This window comes from Coffea arabica, chromosome 4c (genome assembly GCF_036785885.1).
Source record: "Coffea arabica cultivar ET-39 chromosome 4c, Coffea Arabica ET-39 HiFi, whole genome shotgun sequence".
Classification (NCBI taxonomy): Eukaryota; Viridiplantae; Streptophyta; class Magnoliopsida; order Gentianales; family Rubiaceae; genus Coffea; species Coffea arabica.
The window spans coordinates 41,406,369-41,423,210 of record NC_092316.1 but is presented as its reverse complement, the minus strand read 5'-3'; the positions used below and the strand labels follow the sequence as shown (position 1 = coordinate 41,423,210).

At 36.3% G+C, this 16,842-nt stretch overlaps 1 protein-coding gene across 4 annotated transcripts in view; it reads right to left on the bottom strand.

Annotated features, from left to right (window-relative positions):
* LOC113739167 (DExH-box ATP-dependent RNA helicase DExH14) overlaps positions 1-16,842 on the bottom strand; it is a 46,910-nt gene that overhangs the window by 8,197 nt on the left and 21,871 nt on the right. The window contains exons 33-45 of one of the 4 annotated variants that reach the window (XM_072046224.1): positions 12,678-12,740; positions 12,036-12,124; positions 11,676-11,766; positions 11,065-11,214; positions 10,801-10,992; positions 10,626-10,691; positions 9,252-9,407; positions 9,014-9,157; positions 7,342-7,409; positions 7,082-7,247; positions 6,905-6,967; positions 324-419; positions 32-199 (exon numbers count right to left, since the gene is read on the bottom strand). In XM_072046224.1, coding sequence (XP_071902325.1) covers positions 32-199; positions 324-419; positions 6,905-6,967; positions 7,082-7,247; positions 7,342-7,409; positions 9,014-9,157; positions 9,252-9,407; positions 10,626-10,691; positions 10,801-10,992; positions 11,065-11,214; positions 11,676-11,766; positions 12,036-12,124; positions 12,678-12,740 — 1,512 coding nt within the window. Of the gene's footprint in view, positions 1-31; positions 200-323; positions 420-590; positions 811-6,904; positions 6,968-7,081; positions 7,248-7,341; positions 7,429-9,013; positions 9,158-9,251; positions 9,408-10,625; positions 10,692-10,800; positions 10,993-11,064; positions 11,215-11,675; positions 11,767-12,035; positions 12,125-12,677; positions 12,741-16,842 lie in introns of those variants that run through there. The other 3 variants (XM_072046225.1, XM_072046226.1, XR_011813173.1) reach the window with 3 other exon arrangements.

The following is a 16,842-nucleotide window of genomic DNA, read 5'->3' as shown; positions in this document are numbered from 1 at the left end:
GCCCTTCATCTATCTAATGAAAAGAGCTTACCTGCATAACCATTTGCAATAGATGCATGCAAGTCAGGGCACTCGAGAGCCATCCACTGTTAGCACATACGTCTATCATGGCCTGGATGATGCGTATACTTTGATCAAGCACAGACTTTAAGTCAGTAATGTAATCACTGATTGGTAGATCCAATTGTGAAAAATGTGCCTGTATCACAATTATAGAGAATAATATATCTGAAGAGACATAATATTAAGGAAGATAAGTGAACCTCATAATCTGCAGATATTTATAAGTGATTCCAAATGAGGAACTCAAGGATCTAGAATACCTGAAAAAGAAGATTTGCTTTCACATGAGGATCATCAAGTCGATTTTTGTCCACCATATATCGTACTCTTCGGGACAATCCATCATTATAATTTTCCTATAAAATTAAGTAGATACTTCAGAGAGAAATACTGCAAACTTTAGGAGTATGATTAGTTACTACAGCATGCAGGCATAGACTAACCATTTAATCACAAAACAATCGTGTATGTGGTCCGAAATACATTGTAGAAATTAACGTCGACTTCTTCATGATGGGAGCACAATAATATTCTTCTCTATCTTAATGTTCTTTCCTTGGTTAAAACACTTGTTAACTGAATAATCTTTGACAGACCTCACCTTTTGGAGGAAAATAGTTTTGCGCATCCAATCAAACCAAGAGAGTTGCACTTGATTGTTATAATAGGTTGAATAATGTGTAGCAAGGTTTTCCCGAACCCAAAAGCACAATCACAAGTTTCATGCTGGGAGCAAAGGTAAGTCACCTAAAAGAGTAAAATCACTCAACAGAAATTGCAAAGATATGATGGGCATCGGCTTTTCAGAACAAAAACTTGTCACTCCAGATTTCTGAAAATATCCTCTTCCTTAGTTCTGCCATATTACTAGACATGCAGGCATGTGCTATTCACAACTGATAGGTAAATATATCATCTCATGTAGCATGACAAATGATGCATACAAGATTAACCAAAAAAAGAAGAAAAACCAGGACCAAAGATATGTTTGAAGTACAAACTCAACAAAGAGTTCATAAACAGAAAAGTCTGACTGGAAAGATTATGGCTTGCGATTCTGAGGACAAGCTCTAATGGATAGCAAAAACTGACCATTAAATAAACCGTTGTGAATCTTGCTGTTATAAAATGCCCATTTAAGATTTATTTTGTTTTCTAATTAAATAATGACAAGACCTGTCAAACAAAGAATAATCTTCTTTGATTTTCATGAATATAAAATGAATTGTTTGTCACTCGTTAACTTTCATCAGCCTGCCTTGATAAGCAGACTAAGAAAAGAAAGTAACCTAATAAGAATTCAGAAGAAAGTTACAGCTAATTATAAATCTTTTTACTGGAATAAAACAACACCTATAAAACAGACACAGAATCAAACCATGATCTCTAAAGGCCGTAGCAGAGATTCTAGGTGCCCCTTTTTCACCTCCAGATTATTAAAAAAACAAAAGGCAGGGGGGGTCCTTTTTGTTCTATTGCATTAATGGATTCCAACAAAAACCTAATAAGAATTCAGAAGAAAGTTACAGCTAATTATAAATCTTTTTACAGGTATAAAACAGCACCTATAAAACAGACACAGAGTCAAACCATGATCTCTAAAGCTTGTAGCAGAGATTCCAGGTGCCCCTTTTCCACCTCCAGATTATTAAAAAAAAAAAAAAAAAGGGCAGGGGGGGGGGGCCTTTTTGTTCTATTGCATTAATGGATTCCAACAAAAACCTAATAAGAATTCAGAAGAAAGTTGCAGCTAATTATAAATCTTTTTACAGGTATAAAACAGCACCCACAAGAGGAAAAATCCAAGGAAGACAAATGTATCATTTAGAATATATTGAAGATATGTGATTTGATATTATGGAAAGATTTGATATTGTAAATATTAGGAAAGATATGATTATAGTATCATATATTAATTAAGTATCATATGATTATAGTATCATATAATAATTAGGTAATAGATTGATTTAGATTAGCATGATTTTAGAATCTAAATTAGATTACACTTGTGTGTATATATATGTATATTGTGTAGTCCAAATATATGAAGAAGAGTATTTTCTCTCCATTTTTCTTAGTTTTCATGGTATCAGAGCCCTACCATCAAGGTTAGGGTCTCTGTCCGCTGCCAGAAAATTCATTAGTCATCATTTAGTTCATCTGGTTCTATATAGGACATATCTGTGCTCTATTCGTCACTCTTGTTTTAAAGAGCTCAGATCTGTCCTTTTTTGTTTTTTTTTTTTTTTGTTTTCTGTTAATTCTAAACCCATGGCAGAAACGAAATCTGTCGTTACGTCTGATGTGGTTCCTGTGATGTCTAAGATCACGGACCACAAACTCAACAATTCTAACTATCTTGATTGGAGCAAAACGGTTCGTCTTTATCTGCGAAGTATTGATAAAGATAATCATCTGACTGATGATCCTCTAAAAGATGGTTCAAGACAGACATGGCTAAGGGAAGATGCTAGATTGTTCCTGCAAATACGGAATTCTATTGACAGTGAGGTAATTAGCTTAATTAATCACTATGAATTTGTTAAGGAGTTAATGGAGTATTTAGAATTTTTGTATTCTGGTAAAGGGAATATTTCTCGCATATATGAGGTGTGTCAAGCCTTTTATCGTGCAGAGAAACAAAATAAGTCCATCATGACTTATTTTATGGATTTTAAGAAAACTTATGAGAAGCTTAATCTGTTATTACCCTTTAGTTTTGATGTGAAAGTTCAACAAACTCAACGGGAACATATGGCAATTATGAGTTTTTTGGCTGGTCTTTCACCTGAATTTGAACCTGCTAAATCTCAGATTTTTTCCAGTCCTGAGATCTCATCCTTGCAAGATGTGTTTAGTAGGTTGCTTCGCATAGAGAATACCCAGTCTATTCAGTCCAACAGTGCTCTTGTTGGTCTTGAAAAACAGCAATACAAAGGTGGTGGTAAAGGAATTGACACTCGGGGATAGAATGCAGAAGTGGTTGTGTCACTATTGTCATAAGCCGGGTCATATGAAGCCTGATTGTAAGAAATTGCAGTACAAGAACCAGAGAACTCAATCCGCACATATTGCTTCTACCAATGATGCTATTAACTATGAAAAGTCTATTACGATCTCTGCAAATGAATTTGCTAAATTTTCTCAGTATCAAGAATCATTAAAGTCTTCATTTACTCCCGTAACTGCCATCGCTGAGTCAGGTAAACCAAACACATGCCTTGTGTCCTCGTCCTCCAAATGGATAATTGATTCTGGTGCCACAGATCATATGACAGGTAATTCCAGTCTATTTTCTACCTTTCAGCCACACACATCTGCACCTACAATTACCTTAGCTGATGGGTCAAAATCTCGTGTTCTTGGATCAGGCTCAGTTAACTCCACTCCATTAATCTCATTGTCATCTGTCTTAAGTTTGCCTGAGTTGTCTTTTAATCTAATTCCTGTAAGTAACTTACTCGTGCCCTCAATTGTTCTGCCCAATTCTTTCCTAACTATTGCTTGATTCAAGATCTTACGACGAAGCAGATTATTGGTAAAGGGCATGAATCTGGAGGTCTTTACATTCTTGACACACAGATACCAAAGTCCATAGCTTGTTCTGGAATTGTAACTCCATTTGAAGCACATTGTAGGCTGGATCATCCTTCTCTCCCGTTGTTAAAGATACTTTGTCCACAATTTCAGAGTTTGTCTTTATTAGATTGTGAGTCTTGTCAGTTTGCCAAACATCATCGTGTTAATCTGAGTCCTAGGGTCAATAAACGAGCGGATGCTCCGTTTGCATTAGTTCATTCAGATGTCTGGGGACCTAGTCCAGTCATTTCTAAAACTGGATTCAAGTATTTTGTTACTTTTGTCGATGACCATTCTCGTATGACTTAGTTATATTTCATGAAAAATCAGTCAGAGTTGTTTTCTCATTTTTGTGCTTTTTGTGCTAAGGTTAAGACCCAATTTAAGCGTTCTGTACAAATATTGCGAAGTGACAATGCCAATGAATATTTATTTGCACCTTTTCAATCTTATATGGTGCAAAATGGCATTATTCATCAAACCTTTTGTGTGGATACACCATCCCAAAACGGGGTCGCAGAACGAAAGAATAGACATTTGCTCGAAACTGCAAGTGTCTTATCATTTCAAATGCATGTTCCTAAACATTTTTGGGCTGATGCAGTGTCCACAGCTTGATTTCTAATTAATCGTCTACCTTCATCTGTTCTGAACAGTGGGACTCCTTATAACACTCTTTTTCCAAATAGACCTTTGTTTCCCATTGAATCTAAAATCTTTGGGTGTACATGTTTTGTCCGTGACTCTCGTCCCCAAGTCACTAAATTGGACCCCAAATCATTGAAATGTATTTTTCTTGGTTATTCCCGTGTCCAAAAAGGATATAGATGTTATTGTCCTAGTCTCGACAGGTACATTGTGTCAGTTGATGTTACTTTTCTTGAAAATACACCTTTTACCCCATCCTTATCTCATTTATGTCAGGACGAGGATGATGATTTGTTAATCTATATTGTGACATCCTCAAATTCTTCCCTGCTAAACCTCCAATTACTCAGGTATATTCTCGACGACAAAAGTCTCCTGATGCATGCCCTGAACCAGTTCATTCGTTACAAGATCCTATCTCAAGTGATGATCTTCCTATTGCTCTTCACAAAGGTAAGCGTCAATGCACTTATCCCGTGTCTTCGTGTGTATCTTATAATCATTTATCCACCTCTTCTTATTCCTTTATTACATCTATTGATTCCATCTCCCTTCCTAAAACTGTTCGTGAAACCCTATCCCATCCCGGATGGCGCAATGCTATAATAGAAGAGATGAATGCTCTAGATGGTAATAATACCTGGAAGTAAATTTATCTACAGGGAAGAAGGCCATTGGGAGTAAGTGAATTTTTGCAGTTAAATTCAATCCTGATGGTCGGTTGCTCGGTTAAAAGCTCGCCTTGTTGCCAAAGGCTATGCCCAAATCTATGGAGAGGATTATTTTGACACTTTTTCCCCTGTTGCTAAGTTAACATCTGTCAGGTTATTCATTTCTATGACAGCCACTCATAATTGACCTTTGCATCAACTAGATATCAAGAATGCCTTTCTTCATGGAGACCTCCAAGAGGAAGTTTATATGGAGCAACCACCAGGGTTTGTTGCTCAGGGAGAGTCTGGAAAGGTTTGTCATCTTCGGAAGTCCTTGTATGGACTGAAACAAAGTCCTCGTGCTTGGTTTGAAAAATTTAGTCTAGCAGTTGAAAGGTTTGGGATGCAGAAAAGCAAATCTGATCATTCTATTTTCTACAAACAGTCTGAAGCTGGTATTATTTTGTTGGTAGTATATGTGGATGATATTGTTATCACTGGGAATGCTGCTGTAGGTATTTCATCTCTTAAAATTTTTCTCTATAGTCAATTTCAGACAAAGGATTTGGGACTGTTAAAGTATTTTTTGGGTATTGATGTAGCAAAGAGTGGGAAGGGGATATTCCTGTCCCAAAGAAAATATGTTCTTGACTTACTATCTGAAACGGAAAAATTGGAGGCTAAACCAGCTAATACCCCAATGATTCCTAACTTGCAACTCACAAAAGAAGGTGAATTGTTAGAAGATCCTGGGAGGTATAGAAGATTGGTTGGAAAGTTGAATTATCTTACAGTGACTTGTCCAGATATCGCGTATTCAGTTAGTGTTGTTAGTCAATATATGTCTAATCCTACTGTTAATCATTGGGCAGCTGTAGAACAAATTTTGTGTTATTTAAAAGGAGCTCCTGGACGTGATATTCTGTATAAAAATCATGGTCATACTAGGATTGAGTGTTTTTCAGATGCTGATTGGACAGGATCCAAGGTAGATCGAAGATCCACAACTGGATTTTGTGTCTTTGTTGGAGGAAACCTGGTCTCATGAAAGAGTAAGAAGCAGAATGTTGTCTCGCGATCAAGTGCAGAGTCAGAATATAGAGCTATGGCACAATCGATATGTAAAATCATGTAGATAAATCAACTTCTAACTGAAATAGGTCTCAAAACCTCAATGCCTGCAAAATTGTGGTGTGATAACCAAGCCGCTCTTCATATTGCATCCAATCCCGTATTTCATGAGCGAACAAAACACATCGAAATAGATTGTCATTTTGTTCGTGAGAAAATACAGCAGGGCTTGATTTCCACAGGATTTGTAAGGACTGGAGAACAATTGGGAGATCTCTTTACGAAAGCTCTACATGGAGTTCGAGTTGATTACCTTTGTAACAAGCTGGGCATGAGCAACATCTATGCTCCAGCTTGAGGGGGAGTGTTGAAGATATGTAATCTGATATTATGGAAATATTTGATATTATAAATATTAGGAGAGATATGATTATAGTATCATGTATTAATTAGGTATCATATGATTATAATATCATGTATTAATTAAGTAGTAGATTGATTTAGATTAGCATGATTTTAGGATCTAAATTAGGTTACACTTGTGTTTATATATATGTATATTGTGTAGTCCAAATATTTGAAGAAGAGTATCTTCTCTCCATTTTTCTTAGTTTTCAGAATAATAAAAGGAAACAGACACAGAATCAACCCATGATCTCTAAAGCCCGTAGCAGAGATTCTAGGTGCCCATTTTTCACCTCCAGATTATTTAAAAAAAAAAAAAAAAGAAGGCAGGGGGGCCTTTTTGTTCTGTTGCATTAATGGATTCCAAGAAAGGTCGGAGAATCCCAGTTATAGAAGTTTGAAATTATAGGTGCAAATGTATGATTATATCTAAAGAAGTTCAAAGTCATAAATGTGAAATTTAGATTATCATCTAGATCTGTTACCTCATTATGCCGCACAGGAAGCTCATCATACTCTGAAGCACCAGATAATATATGGAGGAAGACCTATGAAAATACGCAAATCTATGATGATAAATGTTTGACGAGGGAAATAAGATGCAAAAGCATACGAGAAGCTAAAAGTGAATTCATAGAGTAGAGCTCAAGAAATATACTAACTTCAAGGGAGGTGTCTGGCCCTATGTTAGAACCAAACATCGACACAGTTGTGTATCTGAGATAATACTGGGACGCTATTGATCCTAACATCATTGGCTCCACATTATCTTCATTGATCTTAATGCATCCACTGTCTTCCAAATCTTCAAACGTGCTTTGCACTAAGCTGTAAAAGACACAAAACAAACTTAGTTATATTTTAGTCAAATTACTATCACAACATATTCTGATATAAAACTGTTAAATTGACATCTTATTACCTTGATAAATAAGAACTAACATTTCCTGGTTCTACATCATCCAGGCCGTAATAAGCAGGGTTCACCATCTGACAGAAGGCGACTTCACTAATAGAAAACAGAATAGTTGTCTTGGAGGCAAATATACTATCTTATTTAGAATATCTCAGTAGATTCCTTAAAGAAGGCTCAATAGCACATTTATATCATGTTACAACATGGACTCGCACGCTTACTCATATGTGTCTTTGTCTACATATATACTAAACCATTACACTTAATGAGAGTAAAGTTTGACACTAGCATGCTGGATAATGATTAGGATATTGCTGATAAGGGAAGCATAACATCCATATTTCCCAGGATAAAAGGAATAACCATGAAACGATCAAAGTTTCAATAGCCATGATTTAAAACTTATCAAAGTGTATGCTTTTCATTTTTCTTTAGTTACAGATGCTACTTTTTTGTGTCTTATCAAAAACTAAAAGCAACTTTAAACAAGTTCACCTGGATTTTTGAACTCACTGAGGAGATAATTATTTGAAAATCCAGCTTAAACAGGTCCAAATTCAGCAGAGATAATATTCAGAGGCCAAAAAAGGTTACCTTTATCTAGTTAGAGATTACATCAATGTCGCAGAGTGATTAAAAAATTTTGTGAAGGATCAAGGTTACATTGGTACACACTGCCAATGTTTTTACGATAGATTATTAAACATTTTCTGAAGTTTATTTTTTTTTCTCTAATAGCATATCTATTTTACTAACCAGAAAATTAGACACTTCCCAAATAAATATTGATGAGGTATAGATGCGAATGAACGTTTTTATACAGGAAACAATTTACTATTGAAAATGCAAAATCCATTTTATAGTAAAATTAACATTCTAAGAATCTATTTAGTCACAAACTTTATCAAAAGCTAAACCTAATCCATAGACTGAAATAATAGAACATGACTACTTATATGCTACGATTAATAACAATAGTGTCAAACTGCATAAGTTACTGATTACAGATTCAACAGCAAGTGAATGCAGCTACATGTTTTCATGAACAAAACATGAAGAAAACCTCTTAATTACATAATAAAATTGATTTTGACCAGTCAACAAGATCAACTTAAACAAGAAGACTATGGCATCTTCAGCCAACAATGCAAAATTAACTAATTCTCATAGTACATGATCTTTTCAATTTTGTAGGAAGCTTGCTCTAAAATCTGTGCAGATTAACTAAACAGCTATAAATAGAATTATACAACTAAAGTTCCAATTTTCCTTTACATACATGAAATCTAAAAGTTTTGTTTCTCAAATATTAAGTTGCAAATCTACGTATTCACCAAAATATGCTTTCCTTAGCAAATTAGATCCCATTATTGCATTCTATTCATCAATCTATTCATCGACAACTTTTCAAATATCACAAAAATGGTTTTTTCCTTTCAAACATTAGTACCCTTCTTTCCTTCCAAGTAACTTCCATCATTTGAAAGATGACACGGCAGGTCCAACTTGACCATATGGGATTAACTCTGGTTTTCCTGACTTCATGTTTATATAGAAGTCTAATTGGTACATAGAAATAAAAAGTAACTTTCAGCATATCTCATTCAGGGAAATTGAGGATGAAGCAAGAGTGTAACCAACTTATTCACAAGATAAACTGATATCATCCATATTATACCAGTCTTCGGAACAAGTAAGTCCAGGTGAGATAGTGCATTGCATCCTCCTTATGACAAATTGTTCCAGCAACTATTTCAGCATTGATGTGATCATGCAACTGCTCTCTCAGACTGCTTTCAACTGGAAATGGTTCATATAGAAACTGCAAGATCAACTTAAGCTATTAATCATCTAAAGAAACAGAACAAGTTTGGCATGAAAATATTTTTTGAATGCAACACTCAGATTTTTTTTACCTTCTTGTAGAAGCTCTTTTTTGGTTCATGAACAAGAATGACAGCTTTCCCATGTTGATCATATTGTGGTCGACCTGCTCGACCCATCATCTGTAAAATATCCGTGATGGGAAAATCAACATATCTTTTTGCTTTTCCATCATAATATTCTGTGCCCTGCATCAAGAAGGCATTGGCTTAATAGGACCACTAATTGAGCCATACCATGGATGGAAGTATGGGATAGACTTCCAAGTAATTAGCAAGAGGGTAGTCAAAAAAGGAAAACTTATATTTGACCCACGCTAGGAAAAAGAACAAAAAGGAGAGGAAAAAAAGCATCAGATTACCCAGTACCACAGTCAGTCAAATTTCCAGGCCATGTTCCTGAACATTTTGCTTTGAGAAATGATTTTAGAGGAAATGGATTTGCATGATTCATTATATGGGTTGCATATTCAAAGGATTTTGAATTCATCTGATGTGAAACCCCGATCTAGACAACCAAATCACCATGGCTTAGGCAGCGAAAATTTGACCCAACTAATCCCTAGAAGTCACGAACAATTTTGATATTATCTCAACCCGTAACTACTCGAATTAACGAACCAAATTGGGGGTAGTAGAACGCCACAATCAAGGAGATACTCGATTGATAAGTTCGGGTGAATAACTTGAGAAGATTCTCAAGTATTCAAAGGAAGCTCTCTTGCCAAAGAGAAACTGAAAACTCACTAATCGTATTTAATAGCCAAAAAACTGATCTGAAACAAAGAGGAAGTGGGGCTATTTATAACCCTTACAAGCATTAACCCTAATCCAAAAGTTGACCAAACTACCCTACATACTTAAGAAAGATTTTGGGCCTTACTTGCTAACAAATGGGCCGCAATTAAACTAGCTTAATTACCTAGACTTTCTAAAGCGAGAAATAACCAAAATCAACGAGGAAAATCAAATAATCCTACTAAACTCAAGCATTCGTGCAATCAACTAGTCTTCACTTGAATCTTCTAATTCCCCATATGCTTGAATGGGCCTTGGTCTTTATATTCTCATCATCATCGTTTTCATGTAGATCAGAAAGCCAATCTATTTTCTAGGGATCCCGAAATCTTAATAGAAATTAGATTTTTCTAAATATTTCAAATGGATGTTTACTATCAATCCAAGCGCACATTTTGGACTTGAGATCCGTCATGCTGAAATTCTAAAATTACAGGAATCAGCTGAACTTTCCTGGTTATAGTTAATTCCCTGGCTGGAAACTTGGAAGATCATTTTCAGAGAGAGAGAGAGATGAAAGATACTCCAAGAATGTAGTTTCAGTTAGAAAATAATTCCTTCCACTACTTAGCATAATGCGAGAAGTGAAATTGCAGCAGTAAAGCTCACCTTAATAACAACCAAATGAGCAGGAAGATTTACACCCCATGCTAATGTACTAGTACAAACTAAAACCTGCCAGCATATGAACATTTATGTCTGGTCAATGGATAAATGTCAAAGTTAATCCAATTACAGAATTTTGATTCATGCTAGAAAAAAAGTTCACAAGAATGAGAATTGCCTGGATCTTGTTATTTGCAAAAAGTTCCTCCACCAGAGATCTGTCCTTATCATTTAGACCTGCATGATGCAACCCAATGCCAAACTGTAAAGTGTGCCTCAAGTTCTGATCTGTGACCTGTGAAAGGATCATCTGAAGAGATTCTTCTGGCATAGCCAAGAACTGCCTTGGATGCTCATCTGAAGCTGCGAACTTCAATAACAGAAAAGACATTACGTGAAATGCATATAGAAAAACATTACTTGAAGAAGTGTTAATTCTTACTTGGATGAGGTCTAATGCCGTAAGCCTTGTTTGGCGACGAGATGATACAAATATGAGAACTGGTTTCGTAGGTGAATGCGTACATATTGCAGCATATGTGGGTTTATTCATGCTATTCATCCTTGGGCAGTAAAACTTCCCGGGGTACCCCTGCATACAAGATTTACATATTTTACTACCAAATTGTAGCAAATACCAAGATCTTAACCACTTCCAGTGAAACCCAACAAAAGTAAACAATAAATAAATAATAGCAGATAACATAATAAACCCTTTAAAGGCGGATCAAAATTTCATGTTGATATGCATTTCTCAACACAAGAATGGTCTTGTGCTAGAGATGCACTTACGCAATTACTATAATAACAATGCTCTAGTTATAATCCATCTGCTTATCTGCTCATGTGTCAAGAAGGACAAAAAATTTACTTCCATTTTTACAATATTGTCATATCCATAGCTTCATTTCAGTCTTACTGATGACTGTTTTTAGATATAACATGTAACAGCTACCCTAGCAAACTTCTAGCATATTTTCTAGTTATATACAGAAAAAGTTGGAGCTCATATAAAACGTACTGAACATATAAAAAAACTAGTTCCCAACTTGCCTGGATATGAACTTCAAGAGGAACAGGCCTGACACTTGGCTTGAAATTGAAAAGACCATTTTCTTCGACGCCCAACCAATCAGCTAAATTACTAATCAAATAAGACAACACAACAATCATTTTTTTTCAAAAATAAGAAATAAAGTTTCTTGATCATCAAACAACACATGGTGATGGTGAAGAATGCCAAATGAAAATAATTATACAGAGCAAACCCTATAAAGCAACAGTAAAGACACGCTTAATATATTTAATATATATATTAAATAATAACTTCAAAATGGCACCGGAATGACATAAAGATGAGAAAGAAAAGGGAATAGAGGTGAGTGACTACAAGTCAAAGAAAAAAATACACACTGTGCATTTGCTAGTGCAGTTGATAGGCCCACAAATCGAACTTCTCGCTCTGTTTGGGATGATATATATCTCATTCTTGAGACAATTACCTGAAAAAATCATGGAAAATGAAGCTACTCAAGAAATTGTAGGACTTAGAACTCAGCAAAGCAATATACTAAGGGTCATTATTATAAGCCAAACAGTTTGAGAAGCAATGAATCCAGTATACCTTCGAACTCTTAGAATTGGCAAAAGGATCATTTCTTATACAAGACCATTTGTTATCATTATCCTATTATCAGTGTAGCTGTTAAAGGAAAAGGCGGAAACTATAACAAAGGCTCGGCTACTACTACTTTCAAGTAAACACAACACACATATGTATGTAAATCTAGATATATATACGTATGCATCTAATAAACATCTGAAAACTTAACATAAAGTATGCATATAATGTTCATTGTCAACACTGAATCCTTTTTATTGATGCCCTAAATAGTGCAAAATGTCAAGAGGATATTTTGGACGTCCCCATATTAAGCAATATGACATGCCAACAAACAAAAGTGTCGGTGACAATTCCTACCTTACTACATATATGTACATTTGGGACAAAGATAATCACATGGTACTCGGCTTAAGCAATTACGAGTTTCATACCTCAAGAATGGGTCCACGATCAGCTCCAAGTAAATGAATCTCATCCAATATCATAAGCCCAACCTAATGTGAATTGAAAATTTAATTGTGCGCAAAGATATAAAAATGCACAAAAATGTAATAATGAATCTGTCGAAGATATTATCTCCTATGATTATGGGAGATATTATCTTCCATAATTACCTCCCATAATTATGGGATTTTATTGCTTATGATCAATCAAGGTTGAATAGATAGGATATGAGTTGATTATGTAATCCCTAAAATCATGGTTCTATTACCTTAAGTGGTGGCAGAACTATGATAGGGTTGTCCTATATATGCCTACCTTGTAAGCATATTTAGTTAGTGGGAAAATAAAGAAAAGGAGAGTTTTTTGTTCATTTTTTCCTTTTCTGTTAAAGTTTACATGGTATCAGAGCTCCGGCTCTGTACCAATTCCTGCCATGAACTACCGAGCAGCCATGACTGGATCGACTGCTCACACAAGAGAAGACTCATCCTCGTCTTCAGTAGTTATCCAAACTACAGATTACTCCGCTTCAAATTCTTCTTCCCTACAAATAACCGTTCATAAATTAAATGGTTCCAATTATCTGGAATGGGCTCAATCTGTAAAGCTGGCTATCGATGGCAGAGGTAAACTCGGCCACCTTACTGGAGAAATTCAACAACCAGCTGCTGAAGATCCCAATTTGAAGAGATGGCATTCAGAGAACTCTCTAGTTATCGCTTGGTTGATAAACTCTATGGAACCAGCAATAGGAAAGCCACACTTATTTCTGCCCACAGCCAAGGATGTGTGGGACGCTGTCTGGGATATGTATTCCGATATAGAGAATTCGTCTCAAATTTTCAATCTCAAGACGAAATTGTGGAAATCAAGACAAGAAGATAGAGATGTTACAACCTATTACAATCAGATGGTAACTTTATGGCAGGAATTGGATCTTTGTTATGAGGATGAATGGGACTGCTGTGCAGACAATGTTCGATACAAGAAACGGGAGGAGAACGACAGAGTCTATGTCTTCTTGGCTGGACAAAATCAAGAACTCGATGAGGTGCGAGGTCGTATTTTGGGCAGGAAGCCTCTCCCCTCCATTCGTGAAGTATTTTCTGAAGTCAGAAGAGAAGAATCAAGGCGTAAGGTGATGCTGAAGTCATCACCAAAGTCCAAGGCAGAGGATGAAGTTGAGACTTCAGCATTGGTTTCTAAGGGGACAGATTTGGACGGGGATAAAAGAAGGAAGCCTTGGTGTGAACACTGTAAAAAGTCGTGGCACACAAAGGACACATGCTGGAAATTACATGGGAAACCATCGAATTTCAAGAAGAAAAATGGAGGTGATAGCAAGGTGTTGCAGACTGTGAATGAGGATTCTCAAAAGCAACAAACTGACTTTGAGACACCAGCCTTCACAAAGGAACAATTAAGCCAACTGTACAAACTCTTTAAGTCTCCACAATTTTCAGTCACTGAGCCAAAAAGCTTCACTCCTTTCTGTTCTTTTGCTAAAAATGGTAAACCTTTTACTATTGCTCTTTCATGTAAAACATCAAATGCATCTTGTCCACGGGTTATATGGGTTATTGATTCTGGGGCCACTGACCATATGACTAGTGTGTCACAATTATTTTCTACCTACAGTCCATGTGCAGGCAATAAAAGGGTCAAGGTTGCTGACGGATCATTATCCGTCATAGCTGGCATAGGTTCCGTTGTCATCTCTCCTACTCTAACACTTCATAGAGTTCTTCATGTTCCAAAGTTATCATGCAATTTGCTGTCCATAAGTAAATTAACTAGGGATCTCATGTGTCGGATTAATTTTTTCCCCTCTTTTTGTGAGTTTCAGGAACTGACAACGGGGAGGATGATTGGATGTGCTAGAGAAAATGGGGGACTTTACTTCCTTGAAGATGGATCAGATATGACAACACCAATCAAAAAACACATGTTACGGGTCTGTCTCTATTACTAGTAATAAAGAGATTATGTTATGGCACTTTAGACTAGGACATCCTAGTTTTTATTACATGAAATACTTATTTCCAGATTTGTTTAAGAATAAAGATTCATCTTCTTTTCAATGTGAAATCTGCGAATTGGCTAAACATCATCGGTCTACATTTTCTATACATCCTTATCAGCCCTCAAAACCGTTTTTTCTATTACATACTGATGTTTGGGGTCCCTCTAGAATTTCAACTTCATCTGGAAAAAAATGGTTTGTTACATTCATCGATGATCACACAAGAGTTTGTTGGGTGTATTTGTTAAGAGAGAAATCAGAGGTTGCAAGTGTGTTTCAAAAATTCTACAGCATGGTTTTGACACAATTTCAAGAAAAAGTCAAAATTGTTCGGAGTGACAATGGAAAAGAACATTTCAATAAAATTTTGGGAAGCTTTTTTCTTGAAAAAGGGATTGTGCATCAAAGCTCCTGCAATGATACCCCACAACAGAATGGGGTAGCTGAAAGAAAAAATAAACATCTTTTAGAAGTGGCGAGGGCATTACTTTTTTCAAGAAATGTTCCTAAATATCTATGGGGCGAAGCAATTTTAACTGCTACATATCTCATAAACAGAATGCCCTCAAGAACCTTGAATTTCCAAACTCCTCTGAATTTTTTCAAAACCATTTATCCCATGTCTCGATTAACATATGAAGTCTCATTAAAGGTGTTTGGGTGCATATCCTTTGTTCACAATCATGGACAAGGAATCCGAACCTAGGACAGAATTTAATGTTTTTGAGTCATTAGATAAAGTTTCCTCTGATTCAAAGATTGCTGATTTGGATCTTCCTATTGCACTTCGAAAGGGAGTGCGTTCTTGTACCAAACACCCTATGACTAACTATGTCTCTTATGAAAAGTTATCCCCTACCTTCTTGACATTTACTTCACAACTTTCTTCTGTGGAAATTCCAAAGAATGTACAGGAAGCATTACAAGTTCCAGAGTGGAGAAAGGCTATTGAAGAAGAGATGTATGCTCTTGAGAAGAATCAAACATGGGAAGTAACAAACCTGCCACAAGGGAAAAGGACAGTAGGATGTAAATGGGTCTTTACCATCAAGTATAATTCCGATGGGACATTGGAACGGTACAAAGCTCGATTGGTGGCTAAAGGGTTCACTCAAACCTACGGGATCGATTATCTTGAAACTTTTGCTCCAGTGGCAAAATTAAACACTGTTAGGGTGCTTCTCTCAATAGCAGTAAACCTTGATTGGCCGCTCCAACAACTTGATGTCAAGAATGCATTTTTAAATGGTGATCTGGAGGAAGAGGTGTACATGGAGTCTCCCCTTGGATTTGAAGGGAAGTTTCAGTCTAGAGTTTGCAAGCTAAGAAAATCGTTATATGGTCTCAAACAATCCCCTAGGGCCTGGTTTGAAAAATTTACTAGGTCGGTAAAGAATCAAGGCTATACCCAAGCTCAGAGTGATCACACCATGTTTGTTAAACACTCCAAGGACGGGAAGATAGCAGTACTCATTGTGTACGTGGATGATATCATCCTCACAGGAGATGACTTAATTGAGATGGAACGGCTGAAGAAAAGTCTTGCTTCTAGCTTTGAAATCAAAGATTTGGGAACACTACGATATTTCTTAGGGATGGAGGTAGCTCGGTCCAAGAAGGGCATTGTTGTGTCCCAACGCAAGTATGTTTTGGATCTTTTAAAGGAAACAGGGATGAGTGGATGTCGACCTGCAGACACTCCTATGGATCCGAATCACAAGTTAGCAGATATAAAAGATGGAACACCAGTTGATACTGCTCGATACCAAAAGTTAGTAGGCAAGCTAATTTACTTGGCTCACACTCGTCCTGATATAGCTTTTTCAGTGAGTGTTGTGAGCCAGTTTATGCATTCTCCATATGAAGAGCACCTTGATGCAGTATATCGAATTCTGAGGTACTTAAAAAGTACTCCAGGAAAGGGATTGTTCTTTAAAAGAGGAGATCGAAAGACCATTGAAGCTTATACAGATGCTGATTGGGCAGGATCAGTCATTGATAGAAGATCAACCTCGGGGTATTGTACCTTTGTATGGGGCAATTTGGTTACTTGGAGAAGTAAGAAACAAAGTGTTGTAGCTCGTAGTAGTGCAGAGGCAGAGTACCGAGCTATGGCTCATGGTGTGTGT